Below are 23,625 nucleotides of genomic sequence, written 5' to 3'. Positions count from 1 at the left end.
AATGTCTGACTGTGTGGGAGCTCTGCTTCGTGTTTCAAGAACCGTACTGCATGCACTGGACCGGTTTGCAAAATGGTTTACTTTATGTTAGTTAGCATTATGTAATGAAACTAAGTGGCATTTTGGATTAAACATTTAACGTCACAGTGGTTTAGGATGTAATAAATGCAAAGACATTTAGGTTATAGGTTACATTTTAGGTTCTTTTTGCAATATTTTGGGCCATGATGCACCTTTAAATGTTCATAAAATCTGCCACAACCAAAGAACTTCGTATTTGTTTTTCACTTTTATTAAGATGTCTTAAGCTATTGTTTTCCCTGTTCTAATGTATCTAGAAATGTTTAATACAATTGTTTCCTCTTCAAATAAAAGTGATCACAAAAAAATAATAATAATCAAACCAACAGTGACCATATTTTGAGAATATTGGATTGTATGCTTTTATATATGTACAGATCTTCATGGAACCACTTCAGAAACCAGCACCTGGACACAAAACGAGGCTCACACTTCACACACAGAACAGCAGTAGTTTACAAACGGCCTAATCAAAGACCGAGTTTCAGTTAGCTTTGGGGTTCTGCTACAATATGTGAAACGACACTCCAGTAAACCAATCGAGTTAATCAAAGCAAAGCGTTAACAGTGTGGAAATGAACAGAACCTGAAGAGCAAAGTTTATATTAAAACATTAAATAAAAGACAATCATCAGCAGAATCAATGTAAGCGAGGTGAATCTAAAAGACCCAAAATGTTTAATTCAGAGTGAATTCACATTAATATCTAGTCATTAATAAAATCCGACAGAACAGTGAAGTTCACTGCAGGTCAGCGGAGAAAGTCACACACAACGAGAGCTGGTTCCGACAAACTATTTTCACCCTCAAGAACCGAAAAGGATTATTGCACTCGACTCATCTAAGGCCTCTTAACCCAGAATCACAAAAACAAAAAGATGCCAGGGGCCTCTTGGAGCGCTCCATGTTGAAATAACTACACAGTTTCATTTCATATTAATGCACATAAAGTATGGGGATTGTGATATGGTTGGTCACATGACAAAAAAAAATAATCTGTAATATTAGTTGATAATAAGAAAAACAGTTTTAAAATTGATCTGGTCAGTGAAACGCAACCAAGCAAGTCACATCCATTGGAACAATTTTGTGTAGGCATGGGTCAGTTACTCTTATCAAGGTAAAAAAAAAATCTTCAATAACTGCAAACGTTTTCCGGTGCATCGTTCCCAAATCTATTTTAGTTTTTTCCCACGTGGAAATATTTCCATCCGTAGCTGTCTTTACTTTAAAAATGGCAACTAAAGGAGCGCCATCCACCCCTATCTTTAAGGCAAAACATGTTTTAAAACTACAGCATAAAAACTGAGAATCTGACACAGCTACTTGAGCAGATAGCCTGGCTAACACCAGGTAGTTTAAGTTTAAGCAGAATGTAAAAAGAATAGAAAAGTTGTGACAAAGCTACAACTAAATTTAGCAGGTGTTTAATAGTTTTGCTTAAGCCTTTGTATTAAAATTCAAATAATAAATAAATGTTGCAAAAGTCCACTGAGAAATCAGTTGCTGAGAGGAAATCCTGACCAGAAACTCATCTCACTGCTTACAGGCTGAGGTAGTAACTAATAATTTTGAGGAAGAACAAAGAATTGCATTTTTACAACATTTTAGTGATTCCTAGAAGTTATGTCAACTAGATGGAGCAGAACTTAGAAGAAATAGAGCTCAAAGTAAAGCAAAATTACAGTTTTATCTTCTAACATGTTGGAGAATTGGAAATGTTGGCAACTTTTTTGAAATCTCAGATCCAGAAAGGTAATATTACAACTAACAACTTACCTTTGCAACATTAGGAATCATTATTAGTTTTCCTGTTTTAACAAAGAATAACATAATTTTTATTTTTTGTTTGTTGTGTGTGTTCATAGTATAACACCACGGTATGATCCTCAATATAATATAGTAATATTTTACCCTGACCCATGCCTACTTGTGTAGCAATTGAGTGCTGCTTAGTTTTAGACATGTACCCTTGTAAGGCACAAGAACAAAAGAAGTGCATACTTTCCACATCGCCTTTAGCGTTGAGCACAGCAGTAACAGCCACTCCGCTATGACCAGAACCAGGAAGGAGAAAGACTCTGCAACAACAGAAACCAGGATATTCACCTGCAAAGCTGATGAAAGCAAATGGAGGCCAATGTGCAAGGAATGGAGGTAAATGTGGAATGAAGCCCAGAAGGATTGTCCAGTTTATCTTTAGAGAAACATATACAACATGTGAAACCGCAAAAAAAGCGGTTTTCAAAAGCAAGCCTGCCTCCCAATTAAGTCGCACACCATGTTCCTTAACCTGAACCTCAAAATGTTCTGGAAAGGCAGTGGAAGTACAGAAGCCTGAAAGTGAGCAGATGTGAAGTGAGCACAGCAGGTTTGCAACATTTCCTAAGTATGAAAATGAAAAAAATCTTGTTCTTTTAAGCAAAATACTCTCCTTCCATTTGGACAATGAACCAAACTCAAATTCATCTCGACCCAATCAACATATTTGCCTGGGAAAATACAAAAACAGTAGGAAACCCCCAGCATTGAAAGACTGAAGCGTAAAAGAAGGGAAACCCACACCGGACCGTTGGCGCGGGTTTCATTTTCCAGCAGACCGTCAACACGAGACGTTAAATTAGACGAGATTAAAAGTACAAAAACACCTGTGAAAGTGCTCGACAATCATCTGCGATAACTCAAAGCTCTCATCTCTACAGTCTTTAAAAGAATATACTTCATCAGGGGGTCGTTTTCGTTTCTTTTTTTTTTCCGTCCCCCGTTTCGGTTCAGCCGAATAAGTCCTGCAGGTCATTGTTCGCAGACGCGCTCGGTTTCACTCCGCCTGGGTTCATGCTCGGGGCAGAACCCGGCTGAGAAAAGTTCTGTGGGCTGAAGAAAGGGTTTGCCTGCATCCCAAACCCGCTGGGCATCCCTCCCATCCCCACCGCCATCGGAGTCTGAGTGTTCTGGGCCGATCCGAACTGATTGGCCCAGGGGGAACCACCTCCAGGTGCGGCCTGCGGACCTATTTGGTTGAGAGAGACTTTGGGCTTGTTGGGCGTAAACAGGTTGTCCAAGGCCGACAGGTCGGGCGGTCTGTTCGTCAGCCCAGACGCTCCTTGATTCTGCGTCAGAGCCCCGAAGTTGGGGGTGCTGGTGGTGGAGGCCATTCCTCCGTAGAGGCCGGGGCCCGAGGGCCGCATGCCCATCCCAACGCCCCCAGATTGGAAAGCCATGCTGGGGTTGAAACCGTTAGAGACCGGCACCATCGGACCGGATGAGGGGAAGGCGGACATGGTGGCGCCTTGTACCGGGGGGGCCCGCGCTGAGCTCGCCAAGGACAGGGTGTTTAGAGACGTCATGCTGTTCAGCAGGCTGCTGGTCAGGTCTTTAGTCTGCAACACAGAGGCGAGTTAAAAACCCAACACATTTTAGTCCAGTTGTGCGTTTTTGTTTGGGAGAACGTTTCTGGCTTCACCTGTGAGTTGCTGGAGGACGAAGGTTTGATGGCCTGAGGTGCCAACGGCTGCTGGCTCCTCAGCTTAGCTGCCTGTTCCTGTTCCTTGGCTAACCTTTGTTTCTCTTCCAGAGTCAGAGAAACCTGCAGAGCAACAAGAACGCGACTGGATCACAGCCAGAACCCTCCATATTTATGAAAGACCTTCTACAAAATCTTACAAATATTGCGTCAGTGTGTGAGCAGTGATACTACACGCGTTCATATTAAGATGACGATATCCAGTGTTACTACCATGAAACTAAAACTTGAACCAGCTTTAATCAGTGTGCCTAGGAACCCTCAATTAGTCATATGCAACATTTGTCTTCCTGAATATATGAATATTAGGAGGACAGAGGTCAAGAGAACACGAGGAGTTAGGTCAACACTTGAAATAAATAAAAGTGTTCAATAAAATCACAGTTTTGTTCAGGTGTATTTACATTTGGTGTGGGTAAACGTGGAGGAAGCTGCAATGAGATCATTTGAAAGAAGGTGTGTGTGTGTGTGTGTGTGTGTGTGTGTGTGTTTACCCTGTTAGGCTGCGACGGTGTTGCAGCAGATCCATTTTCTTTCCCATTAACACCCGCGCTGCCAAATATGTCGTCAATCTGAAAGCAAACAAACGGCGATCAACAGAAACCCATACGTTTGCAATTTCTTTATATTTCACTGTTTTAAATGTAGAGTCAAAGTTATTACCTGGTTTCCAGAGCTTGGTGGGCTTTTAATTTCTTCTGTGGAATTCCCTGGATTTGTGATGTTTAGACTCCTGTTATACAGAACAGGAAAAAAACATTCAACATCATATCCATTAAACAGTCTCATTATTATGGTCGATTGTTCAATAAAAACCTCTGCTGCTCCTGCATGATATGCAGCTGCTCCAGTTTGGTTTTGTGTTCAGCTTCCATGCGGTTCAGCATGTCCCGGATTACCATCATAAAGGAATTAAACTACGAGGAAACACACATTAGCTCAAGTTATGAGAAAAAATACACTTTATATAAATCACATCCACTAACCAGTGGTGTACCTGATTTAGATTTAGGTTGTTGTCGATACTAAGAGAGACAAGGTGGGGCAAACTCTTTGTGGCGAGATGCTCTTTGGGGATGCCAAGCTTCTTGTGCGTAAAGGTGCATTTATAGATTCCTAAAATGAGCAGCGACCAATTCAAATGAGCATTTAATGTTTTTTTTTAAAGTGTCAGAAAGTTATTGCAGCCGTTGTTTGTTTACCCAAAATCCCCATCAGGACAGCTGGCTCTCTGGAGGGGATCTGCTGAAGGAAGGGAAGGATTTCATCGATGACATACCATTTATCCAGATATTCCAGAATCTTCCCCAGACACACCAGGGAGTTCACTCGCACCTGCACCAGAACACGAGATGCAGATTAATTAACTTAAATAAGAAATAAACAAGTAGACAAACGAGAGCTGAGCGGGAACGACTGATGGAAGACTCACAGCGAGAGAGGACGTCTGCAGGCAGGCTGACTTGATGCGCGGGATGAGAGAATTCTTCATGGACGGATAGTCAATCAGGTTGGCAAACGTCGGGATGATGTTCAGGCACAGCTCCTGCTCAGCCAAGAAGAAGATGTGACAGAATGTGACAGTTTTATGATGCCAAGTGCAGCGTCTGCACTCCCTGTCCTCTGGAGATAAGGAGGTGATTCAGAAATGTAAAGGAAGGCTCCAAGATTTTGCTGCAGAATGCTTGAAATATGCACAACAATGCTTTAGGGATAGGCAGCTAGTCTGGAAAAAACGGATGTCTAAAGTGAAAAGAAAAGCAGCTGAAAGCATTTTTATAACAGTGTCAAAATATTATCATTTTCTGATTTTTTTTTTACTTCTGGAACTCAAAATCAAAAACTGAAAATCATATTATATAGACTGAATTGTTTATCTGTTAACTTGGGTGTGAATGGCTTACAGCTTATGAAACCCAGAATTATGTTTCCAAGTGCAATAAAATATTACATAAGGACAATAAATTTTTTTTTTATAATTTTCTAAAACAGAAATGCGTTGGTACAGAAGGGAAAAACGATGACATACAGGCACTTACAAGTTAAGCAAGAAAGATAAGCCACAACATGTCACTGCAGAAGAAACTGGCTTTTTACAAAATGCTGCAATCACGCATCTTAATGGAAAATTTAGTGGAAGGAAGACATTTGGAAACTTATTTCTTAGCTATAAGACATATTGCAACAAAATGTACAAATATCCAATGAATCTACATTCTTGTTTTTGAATTTAATTACTGAAATAAATAAAAATGATCAATGCCATTCTCACTGAGATCCACCTGTAAAAATAAACCGAGTGAACAGTTTTCCATCTGTACCTGGATCTGAACTGAGGAAGCCTCCACAGCCCTGTAGACCATGGGAAGCACGCTGTTCTTGATGTCATCTGGCGGCGTCTTTGTCAGCAGAAGGTCCATCTTTTGCAGGAATATTAGCAGGATCTGAACAACAAACACTCAGTTAGGGTGAAACTCAGCGGCATGGCAGCCTGTCTCTAGAACAGCATGAGGGCAAGTTAGGTGTGATCAGTGAATATGATCTGAGTGAGTTTAGTGCAGATGTTATTGCTAGACACAACACAAGTCAAGCTTCTAGCTGAGGTGTGACACGTTCACCACAACAAAGACCACTCACCATGTTACTAGCCTGAAGAGGCGTGGAGAGAAATACAGAGAAAAGACTTAAAACGGATGCAGTAAACCCCAAACAGCATGCTCTTTAGTCAGGTTAAATTTACAGTTTTAAACATGCATGTCATCTCTTGAGCTTCTTGAGACAAATCAGATACATTTGACAAATTTTACTTTTTTTTTTTTTTTTTATGCCAAACTTTCAGAATTTTCCAAACTCAAAACGTCACCTTAAAATCTCGGCAGATGGAGTGGTAAGAGTTTCAAAAGGTTTTTCGTGGATGGACGGGTATTTTAGACAACAGGATAGTGAATAAAGTATGAAAAAAGTCGGAGATTTTTTCCATTCTTTATCTTCTTTTCCCATACTTATCCACACCTGGACAATACTTAAATCTTCAAAACAGGAATTCTGTTTAAATATCTTAAAGAATCAGGTGTCTCCAGCACAAGTCTGTCCCTTGGTTCTACCTGGAGAGGCTCCTGCTGTTTGAAAACAGGCGTGAGGTCGGGCAGGATGAGGCGAATGTACTCCTCCTTGGTGCACTCTTCGGCAATAAGCAGCACATTCGGCAGCACAAACGGAACCATGTCTGGGTTGACGAACTCCGAGGTCAACGCCGGCAATATGCGGTACACCACAACTCTCTGGGCGGAGAAGGAATAAGGCATTCAAGCATGGGCTGAAGGGAAGCAAAAGAATCACACTTTGGATTGTAAAAGTATTGTTTTAAGTTTACCTTTGGTAGCTTTGGCAGCACTTTTGGTAAACCTTTGTAGAACTGAGATTTCTGCAGGTTGTCCCGTTGGAAGAGTGTGTCAAAGTACTGCAACGTTACTGCCCCGACATCATCGAAAAATGGGATCTTGCATTTAACATAAAGATGTGTAACATGTCAGACGTGAACATCGTAATTGGTCTGTTTCTTTTGTACGTTTACTGACGGACTAGAAGAGCAAACCTTAGTCATCTGGTCTGCATCCGGTCGGACCGTCGGCGACACGCTGAGTAACATCTTGACGTGCTCTCGCACATCCTGTGGGATCTTACTCAGCAGTGCCGGATTCATGCTGCTCAGCTACAAATTTAATACAAACGTTGAAAGAAAATGAATGAATAACTGAATAAAAATCGACATCCTCACTTTGCACGCGTTCCAATTTGGATCTGGACTCACCTGATCCAGCTGCCTGCTGAAACTCTTAAAAATATCGTGCTTGTTGACTTGGATTACAGGCTTGCCTTCGTTGAAAACGGCGTGCATTACGACTCCGAGAGAGTACATGTCGGAGGCCGAGTCGCAGCTGACGGACAGGATGTATTCAGGGGCCAGGTACTCCGGGTTGGGGAGGCAGAGCGGCGGAAGGTTGGGCTCCCACTCTTTACATGTGTACTTTGGCTGAATCCAAGAGAAAACGGGGGTGAGAATGTGAACGAGGAGGAAAATAAAAAGACGCTCAGTGAAACTTCTGATTTGCACCGCAACTACCTCGGCGTCCGAAGGGTTAGTTGAGGATATGCTGAAGTCAAAGCCCATGATCTTCCAGGCTCCGCTCTTATTGAGGATGATATTATCTGGACACAAGTTGCCGTGGACCATCTTAACCCCGCTGTGAAGAAACGATAAACCCTCCGAGATCTGAAGGGACAGAACAAACAAAAACAAGTAAATACAAAGCAAGTGAGCTGGATTTTGAGCAACTGCTGAGCAACAAAAGCTTGATATCCACTCTTAACTGGGGATTCTTTTAAATCCAGAGATGAACACACAAAAAATGATTTCACAAAGGCACCTTTTTTTTGTCCAAAGGAAAAACGTCAGGTTCTCTTTCTGTGCACATCCCTAACCCCTAAAGAAATATAATAGTATGTCTACACTGAATAATACAAGCTAAATAGATGAAGGAACAGCCTAATAGTTTTAATGAAATAAAGCAAAAATGTAAGTTAAACTGAGAGGATAACTTGTGAGGAAATGAGCTGGCATTCCAGCCAGCCAGACATCGTCGCAGTATTGACAGGAAAAAGGCGAGGCTTGCAATTGATCTGGTTTTACTGGCTTTTAGACAAAACGGCATTTGAATGCATGTCAGGTCCACGGGAGAAGAATACGGGGTTCTGAAACCTGCTCAACAGCTGCTTGGAACCCTAAAACAATCCATTCGACTGGGTGGAAGACCTGCTGCCAGCCTGACATTTAATAGACCAAACAAATGTCTAAAGCAAATGCTGAACTAATCAATCATGACCACAAATATTACAATCAGCTTCAATGCATCCAGTCTCACCTGTAGTAAGCCATATTTGGTCTCCACATCATAGAGTTTGTATTCTTTGATGTCTTTGGGCACGGGGCTGGGCAGGTTGTCCCACTGGCCCAGCACGTTGGACAGACTGGCGAACACTGGCTCTGTGCAGAATGCCAAGCAGTCCCTGGAGGCCGAATTAAAAAAAAAAAAAGAACAGCTTCATCTATCATCCTTTGAATATTGATTGAGCCTTTGTTCACATACAACAACCGCTCAGGCAGACAAAACCGTTTGTTCTGCGTTATTTTCATCGCCGTGACTCATTTTTGTTTGTCCTTGATAACGCCGCTGCGTGAACGCATCGACGCTCGTCTCACCGTGACTCTTCCAGCGGATGCTGCACGGTCAGGAGGCGCGGGTGACGCAGTCTGGTCAGCTGCTGCACCCCTCTCTTCAGGGAATCGATGATTTGGTCCTTGTCAAACTTCTGGTACTTGTCGATCATCTTCTTATCAAACACAAACACTGCTACTTCCTGAGCGAAACAAAGACATTAGAAGTGTCCAGCTGTGGAGATCTTTCTGTTTCAGGATTTCCAAACATTAATTAATCATTGACAAAGAGACTGAGCCCTCAGGAGGGTGTGAACACACACACACACACCTGTTTGGTAGACTTCTTGGTCCCATTGTAGATCCTCCAGCAAAGGCCAGGACCTCCGCTTGCGATATGTCGGCCAACCTCAAATTCCCGCGTCACCGGGTTGCCCATGACGGCGCTGGTGACATCTGCCGTCACTTTAGTGACAGTGCTTTTCAGTTTGTTCAACATCGACTCCATGTTCAGGCTTAATCCAGCAGCTGAGGCAACAGATCAGTGGTGAACACAGAGGACAGATAAGCAGTTTAAACAACAACGTGCAGACAGAGGGGAAATAATAGTTTTTGCAATTACTGAAAGAGACAGCTGTACTGCTTTTGTCAGAGAGAAGCTGAAACAGGAACCCTGAAGCACCTGCATGAACATTTGCACATCAAAGAGCCCACCAGCATTAAGGCTCTCTTTATAAACCAAAGCAGGGTCAAGCAAAACATTCCCGTTTGCGCTGAAGCACTTTTCTGTTTCGACAGTCTCCTAAGGAGGTTGCAGTACTATAATTTAAGCCGTGAAGTGCTCAAAAATAACTATTATATTCATCAGCATTCACGGTATAGATTTATTACAAACCCAAGATGGTTTCTGTAATCCAGGTAAAATGGGCAGTGCACTATAAACCAGCTTTCCCCGAGCATGAAAGCTAGGGTTTAAATTATTTGGGGTTTGAAAAGAGTTACAGGGGCCAAAAAAAGCCCCAGAAAATAATTTTTAATCACATGTTTGTTCTGGTAGACGTTAAGTGTAAAGCTGCTACATGGACTAGTGATGTCCGTTTTAAAGGCAATGACTGAGTTCCCCTTTAACCACCTGAAGACACTTCCTGCAAGACACGTCAAATATAACCAAAGTAGGTTAAAAACATGGCTTAGCTACACAACTTGTTACTGCTGATAGGTTAAGCCACGTTTAAGTGATTAGTTAGAACTAGTAAGCGTTATTTTTTCTCTTTATCAGACAGGTCTGATTGTGAAATACCTTGGGGTTAGCCAAGTTAGCTGTCTTGTATAGCCTAAACGCAAACATCCACTCCAGCCCAGCAGAGACATCAAAACTATCGTAAATGTGTCATTTGAATACTTCCTCTGATTTGTGACAAAACCCTTCAACTGACATTATCCTTACGAAATGCTGTCAACAAATATAAAGTATTTTACTAAGATATAACCAAGCTAACAAACTAGCCGCCAGCTATGCGCAAGTAAACAGCGGCGTTATAATCAAGAAACAGCCATTTTCACCCAAAATGTGTCACTTTAAACCCCCCAAGCTACTTACCGTAATACAAAAGAGACTCTCGGGTTTCAGTCTGGTTCTAAATGGATTTCATGCGGCGCTACTATCAGTAATGGCTGTGAAACACAGCCCCCATGTCTTCTTCCAGCAGCAGACGAAATGAGTTAGCTTAGCATGCTAGGTAAACGACAGAGCTTACTTCCGGGAATTTTTCAGCGGCGTCAGGTGAGCATACGTCAACATTTTTCCAAAAAAAGAAATAAAATAAAAAAGTATCGAATTGTTTCAGGAAAATTTTACCTAAGTTTTCACTGGCATAAAATGTAACAAGTAAATGTTAATAATGTGAATTTTGAACAAAAGTTTTAACAGCCATGAGCCAAGTTTATACAATTATTTCCTCTAATAATTAATTGTCCACAGAATAACAAGCCAAGACTCGTTGATAAAGTTTAATTTCCCTGTGGGTTAAATAAAGTATTTTTGAGTTGAATTGAACATGTGAATACATTTTCAAAACAAAAACTGAAAAGTGTGGCATGCACTTGAAGAAAAAGTTATTTTACATACTTTTCATTTTGTTACATAAAACCACTCAAATTATGGAGGACTCCATATAAGATACAATGTAGTATGTAGAGATAATGTAACTGAATGTGGTAGAGTTACAAATGGATATGAATAGTTTTGCAAGACATTAACCGACTCACAACTAAACAAAGGTAAGTACAATAAAAATTTAAAAAACAAACTTATTTGAGAAAACAGCTTTTATTGCATGTTCTGGTACATGTTTCAACATCATAAAGTGCATCCTGTCCTGATTTTAGTGTTGGCAAATGGCAAAACTAAAAAAACGAGAGTAAATAATGGTTCTATCAACATGGTTTAAAAAAATTATTACCAACTTCTCACATTTCAAAGTTAAATTAGTATTCAACAATTATGCAAAGTCATAACACACAATATCCTTTGTATTAAATCAAGTGTTTAAAAGTTTAAATAAAAATTTTTTTGAGTAAGTAGCACTTTGTATCCTCAAAACGCCTACAATTAAAACCTGAAATGTTACCCTGAGCTACATCAATGCTAACAGTAATCTACCTTTTCATTTCAGTTCATTTAAATATAATGTAAAACATGATTCATACCATAAACTTCAGTGACATTAGTCTTCAGTCCTTTCATCAAAACAAGATAAGCTACAGCAGTGTTTTTTTTAAACAACTGAAAAGATTGAAATATAAATGCTTTATGAAGAAGGGCAGAACAGAAGTGCAGAGTAAGAACCGCGAATCAAAACAAAATTAGGATTTTTTTTGTCCAAATCCAGCATCTAATTTCAGATATACTCAATCAGCAACAAATCTCAACTATAATAACCTGATACATTTAAAATGACCATGTTAAAATAATTTTCTTTAACAATATTTGAATAAGCTGCAATGTTTAGCTGAAAAATGTTTCATTTTCTTTCTGCTAGACATTCAGTGGTTGCATTCCAGTTATTGCTACTGAACCTCACACAGCAGTGCTTGTTTTAGAAAGAGCTTGAAAAATGCTGGAGGAAGACAACAGGGTGATGTTTTTCAAACTCTTTGAGCAGCTTCCTTTTCTGCTTGGCAGCCATGTTAGCGTTGGATGAAATGTCTCGGAGGAGTTGTCTGAGGCTTTCCAGAGTCGTGGCGTCACGCTGGTCTTCGTACTCCTGAAGGGTTACCCGCTGGCAGAACGTGAACGCTGCTACACAGAGAAACATTTACTTACTCTACGTTCAAAAGACGTTCTAACTTGGTTTGATCTAGGAGCAACAGCGCCCTCAAGTGGAGATACAAATTAACTACTAAACAAAACCTTTCGCAACATCAAATGCAGGTTAAACATCTAAAAAAAATAAATTTACATCAGAAAACATATTCATATGAATGTAGTTGTTATTTTAGATGGCTGGTTTTAACTTACAAGCCACTGAGTCTGGATCCTTCCCCTGCTGCAAAGTCCTCAACGTTCTTCTCACCGCTTCAGTAAGTGTTGCAGGAGTCTTTTAGGACAGGAAAACAAGGTATAAAAAAACACAGAAAATCACTTGAGAACATTTACAAAAGTTTTTTTTTTCACATTTCATTACAATCACAAACAACACTTCATTCAGGTTTTAGTCAAACCCAAACACAAAGCAGTGCTTAATTGCGAAAAAAAAAAATAAAAAATCTAGAAAGTCTGCTTTGCATTTGTGTTCAACACTTCTTTACTCCGTCACTACATGAAATCCAGTGCAGACATTTGTTTAAGGGGTTATTAATGTTATGCGTTGTGGAAAACCAGCAGTCTATATCAAACGAGCATCATAATGCTGCCACCAATCTTCCCACGGTTGATGGGAAGATTGAAAGACCCAGACATTCTATTTGTAAATGTTTTTAAAAATCATATAATTTTCCTCCAGCTTTCAAACTATGTATGAACTTCTTTGCATTGATCCATGGCATAAAATCCTAATAAAAAAAACACTAAAATCAATTACTGCAACATGTAAAAACATAAACAATTTCAAGGAGAATGAATAATTCCTTTGGGCTCTTTAGAAATACAGAAAACTTTTCAGTTTCTGTAGAAATTTAAAAGTTCTGAAATGAATAAAAAAAAAAGATTTTATGACCAACAGCTTAAACAGAACAGAAATCCCTGAAAGCAAATTACCTTAAAGAGTTCAGCATAATGGTCCATGAGAAACAGCACCAGCGTTTCGCTCTGGTGTCGAGTGAGTTCATGATTCTGAACAAGCCCTCTCTGAAAAGTGCGGCAGACCAAAGTCCGATTATCAACCTGAAAGAAAAGCGCCCCAAAATGAGTCAAAAAGAGCTCAGTCAGTCACCATAAAAACTTACTTTAGAAACAACTCTCCTACATATCTACAGCTACAGAGGAAAAGCAGCTGTGAGGAAAGGAATCCATGTTTGTTACCTGCTTCTGCAGCCGGCAGGCGTCTGACTGAGCTGCGGTAGCCATGAAGGTCAGCAGTCTCCTCAGTTCGTCCCTCACGCTCGTCTCCAGCAGCCGCAGACACAGCTGAGACGCTCTGATGGCGTCCCGCGTCTTCCCGTCGTCTGGAAACACACAAACGGCCTTAGAGAGAACAACCGAAGCTGCATCTGCACGTCTTGTTTCCTGATCTTACCCAGCAGATTCAGAATAGCAACATGGACGTCCAGGTAGCGTCCTGATATCAGCGCCGCTTTTTCCTGTCCGTTGTAGTACTTGGCAATCGTGTCGAAGAGCAGTCTCTTCTGACTGGCTGTCTGCTCTGCATTGTTCCCGTTATGGTGGCTGAGTTGTTCCCCTGTGACCATAATCAGCTGGTCTGGAAACAGTTCTAGGCAGTCTGCTGCTGCTGAGAGCCAGGAGTCCAGCCTGAAGGCGGGGGGAGAAAGTGGTTAAAAACTAAATAAATAAATACAACCAACACACTTTGAGACGGGTTTGATGAGGTCCTGACTGGAGCAGGCTGAGCGTGTCAGGGAGGTCTCTTTCCAGGCAGGTGTTAGAGATAACCAGGTCGTAACTGGCCAGCGGAGTCGTGCAGGATCGGAGCCGAACCCTTTGAGGAGAGGTGAGGATGGAGTCCAGCACCGGCAGCTCCACGATGTGCAGCAGCTGCAGCAGCGTCTGCTGCTTCCAAACCTCATCCACCACTAGAGGGAGGGAGGGGAAAGGGCAAGAAAATGGAAAATATTAAAACCATAATACTGCCAAATAAAAAACTGGTAGGTTTAGTTTATCATTACCAGCTTTAGACAGGAAGCAAGAAGCTGCCGATGCTGCGTTCAGAGCCGGAGAAAACGACGCCCGCAGGTTGATGGTCCTGAAGAGCCGTTCAACTTTCCTGTCTGACGGTTCGACGGCAAGAGGGTTCGATATGGTCCTCATCTCATGAAGCCTGCATGACAACAAGAGAGGAAAGATAACAAAATGTGATTTCAGGTATTTTAAACACAAACAAAACAAGTTTGAACATTTAACTGGGACATAAATCAATGAAGTTTTTAGTACCAAAGTGTTGAGTATAGAATAGCAGATAATATTCTGACCTTGAGGTCTTTTTCCTCTTTTTCTCGTGTTCATCCAGCAGCATGTTCTCTACATCACTGCCGCCCTCCTTCGTGGCAGGACCGCTTCTCGTCCTCTGCTCCAGAAACCGGTAAAGGCTGCCGCTGCTGTCCTCGAAGGTCGTCTCTTTGTCCGTGCAAAACAGCTTGGTCCCCACCGGCTCAAACACCTTGGCCTCCATCAGAGCCTGGCAGAGCCGAGCGGCCTTGAGGCGAGACACCTCGCTGGTGCAGAACACCACGTTCTGCATCAGGTAGCTGAGAACCGCGTCCACGGCGTCCGAGCCAGCGAAGCAGTCGGCGTGAACACGGAGGTGTCTCCTGCAGCGACGCACCTCCACCTGAGTCCGCAGGGCATGGATGATGTTTTGCCACAGCTGAGTGGCGCCGAAGGGCCTCGAGAAATCTGCTGGAAGAACAGGACACAAATCAGCCTGAATGTCAAGGTTGAATGTTCTGGTGGACTTAGTGTCACAGAATCATATTAAACATTTTCCTACAAAATGAAGAAACTGGTTCCCTTCACAAGTCACCCAACTAGTAAATACAGTCTAATTGTAATAATTGTAATAATTAAATAAACGGACAATAACAACCTGCTGTAAATACAGATCAACACATTTCTGCTACCATGTTCAAACTATGCGTTTATTTAAATGTATCTGCTAACTAAAATGTTACCATGAGGCGTATTTTCTCTGAAAGTTCTTGTTTGGCTGTTCAACCTTCGAAACCGAGGAGTCAAATCAACCGCCATGATGCGACCATTTTCTTCTTCTTTGGTAAGTGAGCACACTGCTGCCCCCAGCAGGCGAGAAGAAAAACTTATGCCCTTCGTGGAGGCACTGTGCGGAAGCCACATCCGTAAACAAAAACGTCCTACTTGGGTGTCTGGCAGGCAATTTTATCACATAAGAGTTACACCCAATTTTCCAAACATCTGCGACTCTAGTCTTCCTGGTCAAAAGTACCCTTATTAGAAAACTTTTTAAATATCTATACAGAAGAAATAAAATTGCAGTGTAAAAGGGTTTACTTTTGGCTGCATCCTGAATGAGTTTTTTTTATTCCTTATTTGTATAAAGTCAATACAGAGTAAAACATTTCATTTGTGGAAATTAAAAAAATAATTATTCTTAAATCAACATGATAAAATATATGATGCAAAGACAAGGACTTATGTAGGTTGTAATGGAGGCTCCCCCTCACTGAAACATCTCTCTCTGACCCAGATGTAACATTTGGTCATATATAGGCATATTTTCTGAGGTTTTTATGAATATAATTAGTGCCCTGTGCCACTTTTAGAAAAACACACTGAGAGTGATGAGCAATGAATATGAATCCTAATACAAGGACAAAATTGAAGGACTCAAACATCAGTGATGGAAGGATAAAAGAGGAATTCATCTGATAAAGTCCTCTATTTCTCTATTTCCTCTATTTCTGAGGCACCAATTTAAGTACATCTGAGGCACTCATGTCTCATGTTTACTACATAAAATGCAAATTAAAAAAAACTCTGTCTAAGCAAAGGCAAAAGTATTTGCCTATCAGGAAATGCAAATATTACAAAACACGACCAAGCAAATGATAAACCACTACTGACTAGTTATGTCAAAAGATAGCACTAATGACTTGTGTTGACCAAGTAGCTAAATTGCATAATATACATTTATTGCAAATTCTATAGTAAAGTAAAAATAGCTTGTCCTTTAAGACATCTTTTGCATTTTTATTGGAGAAAGTTTCATGAATACAAGATTGCAGTAGTCTGTCCTCTTGATGTTTTAATAGAAAATTGAATCAATTAATAAAAAACCAAAACAAAAAAAAGAAAAAGAAAATGTTTATCTGACCATTACTCTTGTGTCAGGCATTATGGTTTAGAAGTCATTAAACTGGGTTGTTTGATTTTATCAGGGATTATTCTTTACAATTCAGATGGCCATTTTTGCCCTAGGTCCCACTAAATAAACCTGGTTTACATGCAAATGTACATAATAATTTGAAAAAAGACAACTTAATTTTTGATAAACATCTACTTTGGGGAATGTGTTATTACTTTTAAAGAATCAACATTTATTTTTATTAGGTTTTTCAGATAAAGAAAAACATGCAATCTTTGCAGGATGGATTATGGGATGCTGATATTTTTGAGGGAATGAGCTAACACAGTTTTTAACTAGTGACGAAAGAAACAGAAAAAAATAAAATTCACAAACACAGTCATATCTTTAGCGTCAAATTTGTAGAGGTCCAAAAAAATCTCCACAGACTACATTATATGCTACAACGGCCTGCCATACAACCTTGGTTGTGAGGCAGACTGGGTCATACCATTTGATTAACATCGCTACCTTCAGAATATTAGCCTTCTTAAGCCGTCTTCTGTGTCTCCTAATTATTAATATATATTTTCACAACCAATTGAAGGCTAAATGTGTGACTTAAAATGAAAAAACAACAATTTTCGTACTGGCATGCTTGGCTCCAGGACAGCCGTTTTGTGTGTGAGATGGTTTGAACCGTTTGTCCTCAGAGCTTGGGACCTTTAAATACCAAGTAGACTAGAACTCGACGGTGCCGAGACACTGTCAGTTTTCTTTTCTAGAGACGTCTGCCAGGTAATTGTCCATCATTATGAAACGTGCTCGATAATTTGCGATTACATCTTATTAAATTGCTTTTCTTGACGACGTTGGCTTTTAACACCGAGTGTCGCCTTGTTTTAGAGCGGAAATAAAAGTACACATTTCGAGTTAAAGTCGAACCCGTCGACGCTATCAATATAATCAAACTTCAGCCGTTGTACTACCTAAAGCAAGCAAAGCTCGCATGCTTTCACTACGAGGCGTATAGTTTGATGTAAACAAGATTGTTGAGTTTGACAAGTCGCTTCGTGTTAATCTTGTCGACTTGAACGGAATGTCTTCAGTCTGTGCACAACATGAATATCATGAATTAAAATCGAATAGACTGTCACAAATGTACACAAGGTTCTTGTTTTTGTCAGGAGGATCACGTGTACTCATTTCTTACGCGTGTATGGATGTATTTTTTTTTTATCCATGTGGAAAACTATGCAACCAAAGGTTTTCCATGGCAGGACGAGTGGCAGGCAGCAGCAGCCAATTACAGACGTTTCTGTGTAGCTAGCCCAGCCTTCCGTTCCCAAGGCTTTGTTTACATTGTACTGCGGTAATATTTAGAGCTAAAGATTAATTTTTTCTTCTCATTTTTTTCAAATCGAGGGCTAAAACTGCCGGAATTATTTTTATTTTAAGCTAAATCAAAACAAGTAGGGAATAAAATGCAATGTTTAGTAAATAGCACGACATATTAATATTTAAAATATGCATTTTATAAATTATTTCAGTAATTCATGTATTTAATAGTCCGTTATTGCAGAAAATCATTAATATTCTGCTGTCAGCTTTAGCCATCAGTCAGAGGCGGGGCTTACACGATAAGGCATAAAGTGGTTGGTCTGCAGACCAGGCTGTGCACGTTAACCAATCAAATGTCGATTTCCATAATAATTATACTTTCGGCAATTAAATACTATGGTTATTTATTATATGAAGAATTTAATGATAAACAGTTATACATTTCTTTGTGTTTTTAATTAATTCTGGATATATTTAGATCAACAAATGGTTAATATTTGTTTAATGCACTAATTATAGTCAAAGTTATCACATACAAATCTGTATTTAGTCATTCTTTAAAATGTACTTTATATTTTTATGTTTTTCTATATATTTACCCCATTTTAAAATTTTTGTCTCTTTCTTTTCTTTTTGTTGTCTAAATGTGTCAGTTGTTATAAATTGTTATAACAATCTGTAGTTGGTGAGCATTTTCTGGTTTTAAATACACCACTTCATATAAAAAAATAATAATAATAATTCAGCCTTTTTATGGAGTTTGGTATTGTTATGATTTAATATCTTACATGGACTCAGACTGCTTACACAAAAAAACATCAGATGACACCTAATCCGTAATTCTCTCCACTCAATCCCATTAGATTATCTTTAAAAACATGTGCTGCTTTATTAGACCCAGCTGTCAATTTTAGCTGATGATCATTTTGCAGAAATTAGTCATGCGCCCAGACCCCCTCCCTCCTCTCATCCTCACCCCTTGAGCTATCTTTAAACTGCAAGAGCGGAGCATGTAGTCATTTTTGGCTGCAGATAACCGAGGCCAGGAAGAGAAGCAGCCTTGACTTTCCACTCCTGCATGTCTTTGCTAATATTAAAAGAATAATTCTTCCTCTTTCGAGTGATAGTATTTGCAAGTGCAGAACAGCTGGTGTATGGTCGGGTGTAACGCGATCGCTTCCGTCGGGTCGTTTTGTCAACTTTTTGTTGTCCTAAAAGTACTACCTCATTCATTGTCACAGTTTAATAAGGCGTTGTGTTGAAACACCGCAACTGATATCTATCTCTGTAACCATGGTAACTAGCCTGCCAGCTGTTTTGTAGCTGGTGTTTTTGTTGCAGCCGTAGCCTTGACAACGAAAAGTATCACCCCCCCACCCCCCTCCGACTGCGGCACACCTCTCACTTCCTTCCTCCCAGTTGAAAATGATCTGTTGATCTGTCCCATTGAGAAAAGGGTTTGTAGTTGTGCTGAGACAAAATGTGTTTTGTTTTCTCCTTTTGCAGCTGGAAGCCAGGATGCCTCTAAATAATGAGCGACCCACTTCCACTTCCAGAAGTGAGGACCAAGGAAGCGACGCGGAGTCGTCGCTGGCCAGCGACCTGGACTGCTCCCGGGACAGCTTCAACAGCGACGGCTCCAGCAAACACTGCACGCCCTCATGTGAGTTCGCTATCTGAGGTTTTGATACTTAATTGCAAATGCATGACTGTTTCCTCTGTTTCCCCCTCGATTAATTTCTTCTTCTTCTCTTTGTTTTGTCCACAAAGTTGAAAGTTTGTGTGGAAAATTCAATTTAGCGAGAGATGCGTTTGCTGACGTTGTTTTCTTTTTGCGATAGTAATTGTTTCAGCGACTGACCTTTTCCTGATTGTTGTCACGCAGCTTTAATAATCCTGTGCTTTCATCCCTGCAGCGAGTCCGCCCAGAACACTTCCTCGAGACGAAGTCATGGAGGCCGGGCGAGACCTTTTCAATCTCAAACTCGTACATGAGATTGTCGTTGGAGACGTTCGCGCGGAACTGAGTCAAGGATCACAGAACAGGTGCTTTGCCCACTGAATCCACCCGTTTCTGGCAAGAACTGATCAAAAGCATAGTTTTTCTTTAGTGTAGTACTGAAGAAGACATGAGCAGAAATAGATGGTCAGAGATTGTTTTGATAAAAATGTTCCTGTTGTGTAGGGAGGTGCACTTCACTACAGGGTATTCACTGCATTCTGTAAGATAAATTGTTTTTTCTTTACAGTTTATGGAACATAGTAAGAGAGAATCTCTACAAGGCCTTTTGGGACAAACTGGAGAGTGAGCTGAACGAAGACCCGCCTGAATATCAGCATGCCATTAAACTAGTAGAGGACATCAGAGAGGTTGGTACAAAACTGGACGTTAACGGTTAAGAAAACCCCCACAATATTTCATCAGCATAAAATAACACTTGAACTGAATGTTTTGTCTTCTCCGGACAGATCTTACTGCTGTTCCTCAATCCAGGTGCCAATCGGATGCGGACCCAGATCATGGAGGTGCTGGACATGGACCTCATTCGTCAGCAGGCTGAAAACGACGCCTTGGACATCCAGGGACTCGCATCATACATCATTTCCACCATGGGGAAGCTGTGTGCGCCAGTGAGGGACGAAGAGATTCGGAAGCTACGAGAAAGCACAGATAACACAGTTACACTACTGAAGTAAATAAAACCCTCTGGCTTTATGTGTTTTAATGAGGTAAATTGTGACCAATTAATTTCAGTTTGCTTCTCCTCGTGCTCATAAGGGAGATATTCCGCGTTCTGGACCTGATGAAAGTAGATAACGTCAACAGTACAATTGAAATCCTGAGGCCTCTTCTGCAGAGGAACGGAGTTGAATACCAGAGGCAACTTTTTCAGAGCATCCTGGACGATCTACCCAGTGAGTTTGAAAAAAAATAAAAAATAGGATTGATAATTTTGAACATTGTTAAACAAACACATCCGAAAGCTATAAGCAAAACACGGCTTGTCTGCCAGCTGCTTTAAACCGCACCACCGCCTGGATCCAGTCGGCGCTGGAGGAGCTGCTGCTGGCCAGCGTCCCTCCGGAAAAACCTGATGACGCCGGGAAAGGTCAGCCGCCACTTCCTGGTCCCATCCAAATCCTGAATGCTGCCTGCCTGCGCTTTCTCACATGGGACTTTTCCAAGACTCTGGTGCCTGAGGTAATCTATTCCCTAAAATATCTGATTATTCTATTTAGGTCTGCCTAATATTGTACAGAAATTATTACAAACAAATTAAAATTTGATCCAAAATGAAATGTTTGGGGATTTTTACGTTCCAAACTTTTTTTTTTTTTTTTTAGACTTGGGTGATGGACCAATACCGTCTAGAGGAGATCCAGCGGCAGCTCCGGCAGTGGGAGACGGTGAACGAAGTGCTGCTCATTGTGCACAGCAAAATCGGGGGGCCGATCCGGGGGGCCTCCTCACTCTCCGACCGCCTGAAAAGGATGATCAGTGTTCTGCTGGAGAGCATGCACAAACCGTCAGTCCATCCCCATTCATGTCGCCGCATTCAAGCACACTAATGATTGTTTTCTTTTACGAAGAGGATTAAATGTTTGCTCCGTTTGCAGGGACTCTAACCTGGAAGAAACACTAGAGGGCGTCAGTGCTCAGGTTTGCAGTGAGCTCAACAAGTCTCTGACAGAGAGAAGCTGCCCTGCACTGACCCCAGATCAGCAGGCGACCCTCACAGGACAGATCTGCAGCATCAGCCAGAAGGAGAACCCCATTCGCACTCTTGTTGGTATGGAAAGTGACAACAGGAAGTTGTTTTTGTGCCTTTTTTAGTCGAAAGAAAAAAAAGTGTTTTTTGACAAAAATGTATGAATTTATGGAATGGAAAATTAAGGTAAAACTTCTGTTTCTGGACTTTATTTTTCTTAATCTGTTCTCTATAGCAGGAGTTTTTTAAGAGATATTTTACTTATTTGGAACCATATGTCTTTTATTCTTTTAGAAAAAAGATGACTTGATATCTATTAGAAATTTGCCAACATACAGTTTCAATTTCTAGGTTTTAGCCTAAAACTTGCATTGCACAGATAGATTTTCTAATATGTTTATTTGTGGGAAAGCATGTTAGAAAAGCATTTGTGGAAAAGCATGTTAGAAAAAAACACATTTTCCAATCTTAAACCAAAAATAAATCTTAAAAAAGCAACAACATATTACTAGTAATTTTAGTGTTCTGTTGTGGAAATTCTGTGCAACTCCATGAAAGAACTAAAAGGAAAAATAAAAAGGTTAAAATCTGCACTTTCAAAAACATATCTTTCTTTTTTTAGACATTCGTTCTTCATAATTTTTATCCCAAGTGATTGCAGACCTAAAGGTCCGTTTGTTGTCCTTTCCTTTCTGCAGAGGATCGCGTGCAGCAGTACTTCAGGTTGCTCCTCTCTGACCCAAAGAACCAGACCAAACTTGAAGAAGTATCAGCCAGCCTGACTGCCATCAAGCCTGAGCTGGTAGCCATTGGAAAAACATTCATCTCTCTGATCAACTACAACAGGGCCGTCTATGGACCTTTCTATATGGACATCATCAGGAAGCTGCTGTTTGGCAGCAGCCCACCAACCCCAATCCCTCAACAGCAACAAGCACCAAACTGTCATGTCTCTCATGAATAACAGAGGTTTTTTTTGTTTTGTTTTTCTGCCAGGTATAGAGAAATATGGGAATGTGAGATGAGAAGACGTTAGACCAACTGTCTATGATTGAACAGGAACTAAAAGGAAATCTTAAATACGAGATCAAAAAATGGACAAATAGGTAAATGTGCTTGCTCCATTTGTGATATTTATCACCACATTCTTGCAGTAAAACATTTGTCCACCTCAACTCTGACCTGCCTTTCAGAACCCAAACTCAGTGTTACAGTACTCCGTTTTCTGAACGTTATTCTGACATCATAGTTCATTTCTTTCAAGTCTCCCTTCCTGTAAATAAGACAGTAAAGGCAACAACTTAGTATCTGTGACACATGAAAAGTTATAAAGCAATACAGAAGATGTGTATTTTAAGAGACGTAGCGGAGAAGTTTTACAGATTCCTTCCATATACATGATGTTTATTGCTCTATAAATACAAAAAAAGCATATTTGAGTGAGTTCTGGTAAAATTGTACTGTACAGAGTAAGTGCCACATTCAGTGCTCAGATTTATTTGTCAGAACTTGGATTTCTTTGTTACTTTGGAACCAAATATGAGTTTGTGTTAGCAGCTTGGTGTTGGAGTTCTTTATCATTGGCCACAGGTTGTGTTTTCACCAGTGGAGTGATTGAATATAGTTTTGTTCTTTGTTTTGTTTTTTTGTCTGTACACTTAAAAATGCAAACTTCTGTGTGTTTTTCAGTATTTGTTAAATCTGTTTGTTTGAACAAGTCGAGAAAAGGAAAGGTGCTGAACTTGCAGGAGATTTTGATGTTGAAACATTTCCAGCAAACCTTAACATGCACAAAGAAGAGCAGTTTACAGGAACATGTGGGAAATTGATTTTCTCTGTTACCACAATTAATATAATAAAACTTGAATTGTTGAATCTATGAAACCAAGTGAAACAATTAATTTAAAGTATTGCAAAAAATAAAATGTAAAGTGCAAAACAGCTTTTATGCATCCAACAAATGTATTCTTTTTGTTTAAATGAAACAAAAAAAAACTGACACAGTGACTAAGATGATATTTGGAGGAGCTCGGATAAGATGTTAAATCTAAAAACACTGTACCAAATATCAAACATGACAGTGGCAGCATCATTCTATGGGTCTGTTTTTCTGCCACTTTCATCCACTTTCATAAAGTGGATCATAATAATCTTAATGTTTTTAATTTGTTTAAATCACAGTTTAAAATGTTTACCTCCAATCAACATTTTTTATAACATGTATTGTGTGCTTTAAGAGGACAATGATCTCACACACACTTC

General features: G+C 40.3%; 3 protein-coding genes across 8 annotated transcripts; 1 reads left to right on the top strand and 2 right to left on the bottom strand.

Annotated features, from left to right (window-relative positions):
- Positions 1-204: 204 nt before the first annotated feature.
- On the bottom strand, positions 205-10,585 carry scyl2 (SCY1 like pseudokinase 2). Of its 2 annotated transcripts, XM_015055896.1 has the most exons (19): positions 10,420-10,585; positions 9,151-9,347; positions 8,865-9,022; positions 8,527-8,671; positions 7,728-7,877; positions 7,416-7,637; positions 7,200-7,316; positions 6,978-7,103; positions 6,709-6,885; positions 6,242-6,253; positions 5,926-6,048; positions 5,037-5,150; positions 4,807-4,939; positions 4,602-4,720; positions 4,421-4,521; positions 4,268-4,337; positions 4,099-4,176; positions 3,545-3,667; positions 205-3,461 (listed from the first exon to the last, which is right to left on the bottom strand). In XM_015055896.1, the coding sequence occupies exons 2-19, from the start codon at positions 9,325-9,327 to the stop codon at positions 2,853-2,855; spliced, it is 2,754 nt and encodes a 917-aa protein (XP_014911382.1). In that variant the 5' UTR covers positions 9,328-9,347; positions 10,420-10,585; the 3' UTR covers positions 205-2,852. The 2 variants fall into 2 exon arrangements, with proteins under 2 accessions (XP_014911382.1, XP_014911383.1); XM_015055897.1 differs by lacking the exon at positions 6,242-6,253.
- tcp11l2 (t-complex 11, testis-specific-like 2) lies at positions 2,164-23,302 on the top strand. Of its 3 annotated transcripts, none has more exons than XM_015055904.1 (10): positions 2,164-2,238; positions 4,046-4,052; positions 18,809-18,817; positions 19,917-20,023; positions 20,123-20,346; positions 20,409-20,569; positions 20,668-20,855; positions 20,999-21,180; positions 21,272-21,444; positions 22,062-23,247. In XM_015055904.1, the coding sequence occupies exons 1-10, from the start codon at positions 2,212-2,214 to the stop codon at positions 22,325-22,327; spliced, it is 1,344 nt and encodes a 447-aa protein (XP_014911390.1). In that variant the 5' UTR covers positions 2,164-2,211; the 3' UTR covers positions 22,328-23,247. The 3 variants fall into 3 exon arrangements, with proteins under 3 accessions (XP_014911390.1, XP_014911389.1, XP_014911388.1); XM_015055903.1 differs by lacking the exons at positions 2,164-2,238; positions 4,046-4,052; positions 18,809-18,817 and adding exons at positions 17,003-17,110; positions 19,160-19,316; positions 19,570-19,699 and having other exon boundaries at positions 19,903-20,023; positions 20,433-20,569; positions 22,062-23,302; XM_015055902.1 differs by lacking the exons at positions 2,164-2,238; positions 4,046-4,052; positions 18,809-18,817 and adding exons at positions 17,003-17,110; positions 19,160-19,316; positions 19,570-19,699 and having other exon boundaries at positions 19,903-20,023; positions 22,062-23,302.
- depdc4 (DEP domain containing 4) lies at positions 11,132-15,311 on the bottom strand. 3 transcript variants are annotated; one of them, XM_015055901.1, is made up of 9 exons: positions 15,165-15,311; positions 14,466-14,892; positions 14,163-14,314; positions 13,874-14,069; positions 13,556-13,788; positions 13,342-13,484; positions 13,078-13,203; positions 12,340-12,418; positions 11,132-12,117 (listed from the first exon to the last, which is right to left on the bottom strand). In XM_015055901.1, the coding sequence occupies exons 1-9, from the start codon at positions 15,238-15,240 to the stop codon at positions 11,918-11,920; spliced, it is 1,632 nt and encodes a 543-aa protein (XP_014911387.1). In that variant the 5' UTR covers positions 15,241-15,311; the 3' UTR covers positions 11,132-11,917. The 3 variants fall into 3 exon arrangements, with proteins under 3 accessions (XP_014911387.1, XP_014911385.1, XP_014911386.1); XM_015055899.1 differs by having other exon boundaries at positions 11,132-12,120; positions 15,165-15,310; XM_015055900.1 differs by having other exon boundaries at positions 11,132-12,120; positions 14,466-14,889; positions 15,165-15,310.
- Positions 23,303-23,625: the final 323 nt, after the last annotated feature.

This window comes from Poecilia latipinna, unplaced genomic scaffold (genome assembly GCF_001443285.1).
Source record: "Poecilia latipinna isolate Pla-1442-1.1 unplaced genomic scaffold, P_latipinna-1.0 Scaffold1341, whole genome shotgun sequence".
Lineage (NCBI taxonomy): Eukaryota > Metazoa > Chordata > Actinopteri > Cyprinodontiformes > Poeciliidae > Poecilia > Poecilia latipinna.
This window is presented reverse-complemented; position numbering and strand designations above follow the sequence as displayed.

Coding starts and splice junctions, on each gene's coding strand:
- depdc4 (XM_015055899.1), bottom strand. CDS start 15,240: ATGGCGGTTGATTTGACTCCTCGGTTTCGAAGGTTGAACAGCCAAACA. Junction 14,070..14,162: donor TTGCTTCCTGTCTAAAGCTG/GTAATGATAAAC, acceptor CCCTCCCTCTAG/TGGTGGATGAGGTTTGGAAG. Junction 13,485..13,555: donor TGCTATTCTGAATCTGCTGG/GTAAGATCAGGA, acceptor GTGTGTTTCCAG/ACGACGGGAAGACGCGGGAC.
- scyl2 (XM_015055896.1), bottom strand. CDS start 9,327: ATGGAGTCGATGTTGAACAAACTGAAAAGCACTGTCACTAAAGTGACG. Junction 4,338..4,420: donor ATCATGCAGGAGCAGCAGAG/GTTTTTATTGAA, acceptor TCTGTATAACAG/GAGTCTAAACATCACAAATC. Junction 3,462..3,544: donor CGTCCTCCAGCAACTCACAG/GTGAAGCCAGAA, acceptor TCTGTGTTGCAG/ACTAAAGACCTGACCAGCAG.
- tcp11l2 (XM_015055902.1), top strand. CDS start 19,172: ATGCCTCTAAATAATGAGCGACCCACTTCCACTTCCAGAAGTGAGGAC. Junction 20,347..20,408: donor AACACAGTTACACTACTGAA/GTAAATAAAACC, acceptor AATTAATTTCAG/TTTGCTTCTCCTCGTGCTCA. Junction 21,181..21,271: donor CTGGAGAGCATGCACAAACC/GTCAGTCCATCC, acceptor CTCCGTTTGCAG/GGACTCTAACCTGGAAGAAA.